Genomic DNA, 2,589 nt, shown 5'->3' with positions numbered 1-2,589 from the left:
GGGAAAGAAGACAGATGAAAACACACTCAGCAGTAGTCCCATGCTGTTGCTTGAGACCTGGAACTGTTACAAGCCTTGGAAACCATCAGGTACTGGAGGAGAGCGCGTGTATGTGTGACTATACCGTTTCCAAACTGAGAGAGGCTCCTGGGACAGAAGACTGCATCTAGATCAAATCCCATGCCTCCAAAATAGTACTCTTGGGACAGATTTTATAATCCACTCCACTGCAGTACCACATAGGACAGGAAGCAGTCTAGTTTTTTGATGCTGGATTTTTTAATAAAGATCACCTTCTGTTCATATTCCAGATAAATCCAAAATACTAATTCTTTGTCTTCCTGCAGCACCAGCATGCATGAGAGCTTCCAAATTACATTTCCATTTCCATCTGCAACTTACAGGGAGTACTAAGTATATGGTAGATCCTAAGAAAACAGTGAAATCAGTCGTACCTGGCAAGGAATTGCTGCACCCCACTCCTGCTGGACAATATTGCAAACGCCCAGCAGCGCTGACTCGAGACAGGTTTTGTCATAATCATCCATGTTACTTAGGGCTTCCTGTAAAGACAAACACCACTGTTGTTGCTGGGTGAAATATCACTACCAGGAAACATGGAAAAGTTAATCACAGTTCTGTGGTGTATGTTTGCTTTCCATTGTAACACAACTGCATTGTAATGCAATGCAAAGTGCTATGCTCTTATATATGACCTCCAAAATTAAAAAAAAAAAAAAAGAAGAAAGATGTAAGAAACAGTGAACGTCATTGTCATGAGACAACAATGACAGCTGACTTTGAAGGAACTAGAATATTATAAACACAGCTCTTTGGGAGAAAAAAAATCCTTTGCATGTCTCAAAGAAACAGTAAAGTCAAAATGTGAAGCAAAGTCTAACATGAAATATTTAGCTTAGAAAATCCTCCCAGGTATCAGAGCAACTTTAATTTCTTAGAGATTGAGAAAGTAGGCCACAAGGAGTTTGTCTCACAAAAACTCTTTGGCAGAAAGAGTAACAGAATCCACAACTCATATCCACATCTTGTTTCTATAACCATAAACCAGCTTTTCTCCTTAAAATGAAAACATCACACATAACACAACATCATAAGAAGAGCGCAGCAGTAAAACTAACACGCTAGATGAGCTTGGCTAGATTCTTGGCCTTCAAAAATTCCTCAAATGAACTCTTAGGGAGTGGAAAATAAAACAAAGAGAATGCACTCTGCTAAATTCTCTCTGCGGAGAAAATTCATCTGCTAAAATGCAAACATAACAGAAAATATCTTTTCAAATCTGCATGCCCCACAACCGCCAAAGCTAAAACATGGTGCCGTGTGACAGTGACGTATCATTTCTTCTTGATATTGTATATGATAAGCAGATAGACGTGTACAATTTTTACTGGCTTCAGAGACTTTCAGTGCCTTACTGCATTCATATGAAATTTCCTTCTTGGACTTTCTCCTTTCCATTTTCTCCCCACTTTCCATCACATCTGTGAGGCCTAAAATCACTTATTCTCATTCTCACACTGCTTCAACTGCTACATACTCTTAAAAGCTCCTTTATCACTTAACTCAAAACCTTTATAAATGGTCCTCTCTGATGCATCATTTATCAAGTGCAAACCAACAACTACAGACAAAAACGTGAATGTCACAGAACCACTGGCATTTTTAAGAGCTTCATCAGGCACCCCTTTCCTCCATCCCCACTTTTAACTTAATTAATCACACTCCAGAGGTCACCTGCAAGGTGAGATTTGTGAAGCAGCAAAACGTTTCAAATTTCACCTATCCTTAAAATAAGGATAAAACACTCAATGCAAGACGTTGTGCACAGGATGATATGAAATCACATGATTTCACCATGATTTGGAAACATGCGTGGGGTTTTGTTTTTTTTTAGAAGTGTTGACAGCTTACTGCTTTTGTTTCATGCACCCTACCTGCAGTGTGTTGTAATCTCTCGTAAAGGGCACCATCAGCTCCCAGAGCGAGGAAAACACCACCAAGGCCGTGAACTCCAGCTTGTAGTTGGTTGCCATGTGCTCGAACAGCATGGTCAGGCCGTGGACAGCCAGGTGTTTCCGCTGGTACTCCTCGGAGCCCTCCACCGACACCGGCCGTGTCATGGAGAGTGACACATCCATCACCACCACCGTCGGCATGATGAGCTGCTCCTCTCTGCTACCGCCGCGGAGAACAGTGATCCACTACATGGAGGGGGAAGAAACAGGCCACACATGATTATTGAAGCCGCTGCTTTGAGGCAGTGCACCTCACCCTCTCACGCTGACCCCACCATGCAGTGGGGCAAGCGACAATTACCCTTTCCCCCCTCAAAACGTGGGATTTAGTGGAGATTAAGTCAACAGATCTGCTCCTGAACCGCACACAGCATATCCAACCGGCTGCAAAGGCCTGGAAACGGGGAGGGTGGTGAGGGCTGAGCCTCGATGGGGGAAATGGAGCAGTAGGGGCGCCCCGGAGGCCGAGGAGAGGCCCGGGAACCCCCGGTGGGAAGCCGACACACCCCCCACCCCCCCCAACAAGCCTTCCTCCTCAGCGGGGCCTGAGAGA

The 2,589-nt window shown here is 44.1% G+C and overlaps 1 protein-coding gene across 2 annotated transcripts in view; it reads right to left on the bottom strand.

Annotated features, from left to right (window-relative positions):
• Positions 1–2,221, bottom strand: part of VWA9 (von Willebrand factor A domain containing 9) — a 12,399-nt gene extending 10,178 nt beyond the window's left edge. Inside the window, exons 1-2 of one of the 2 annotated variants that reach the window (XM_009886869.1) lie at positions 1,956–2,221; positions 456–563 (exon numbers count right to left, since the gene is read on the bottom strand). In XM_009886869.1, coding sequence (XP_009885171.1) covers positions 456–563; positions 1,956–2,177 — 330 coding nt within the window. In that variant the 5' untranslated portion in view covers positions 2,178–2,221. The remainder of the gene's footprint in view (positions 1–455; positions 564–1,955) is intronic. The other variant, XM_009886877.1, reaches the window with a different exon arrangement.
• Between the last annotated feature and the right edge of the window lie 368 nt (positions 2,222–2,589).

The sequence above is a fragment of the Charadrius vociferus genome, unplaced genomic scaffold (assembly GCF_000708025.1).
Source record: "Charadrius vociferus isolate BGI_N301 unplaced genomic scaffold, ASM70802v2 scaffold190, whole genome shotgun sequence".
In the NCBI taxonomy this organism is placed as follows: domain Eukaryota; kingdom Metazoa; phylum Chordata; class Aves; order Charadriiformes; family Charadriidae; genus Charadrius; species Charadrius vociferus.
The sequence above is the reverse complement of the archived record's forward strand: the minus strand, read 5'-3'. Positions and strand labels throughout refer to the sequence as shown.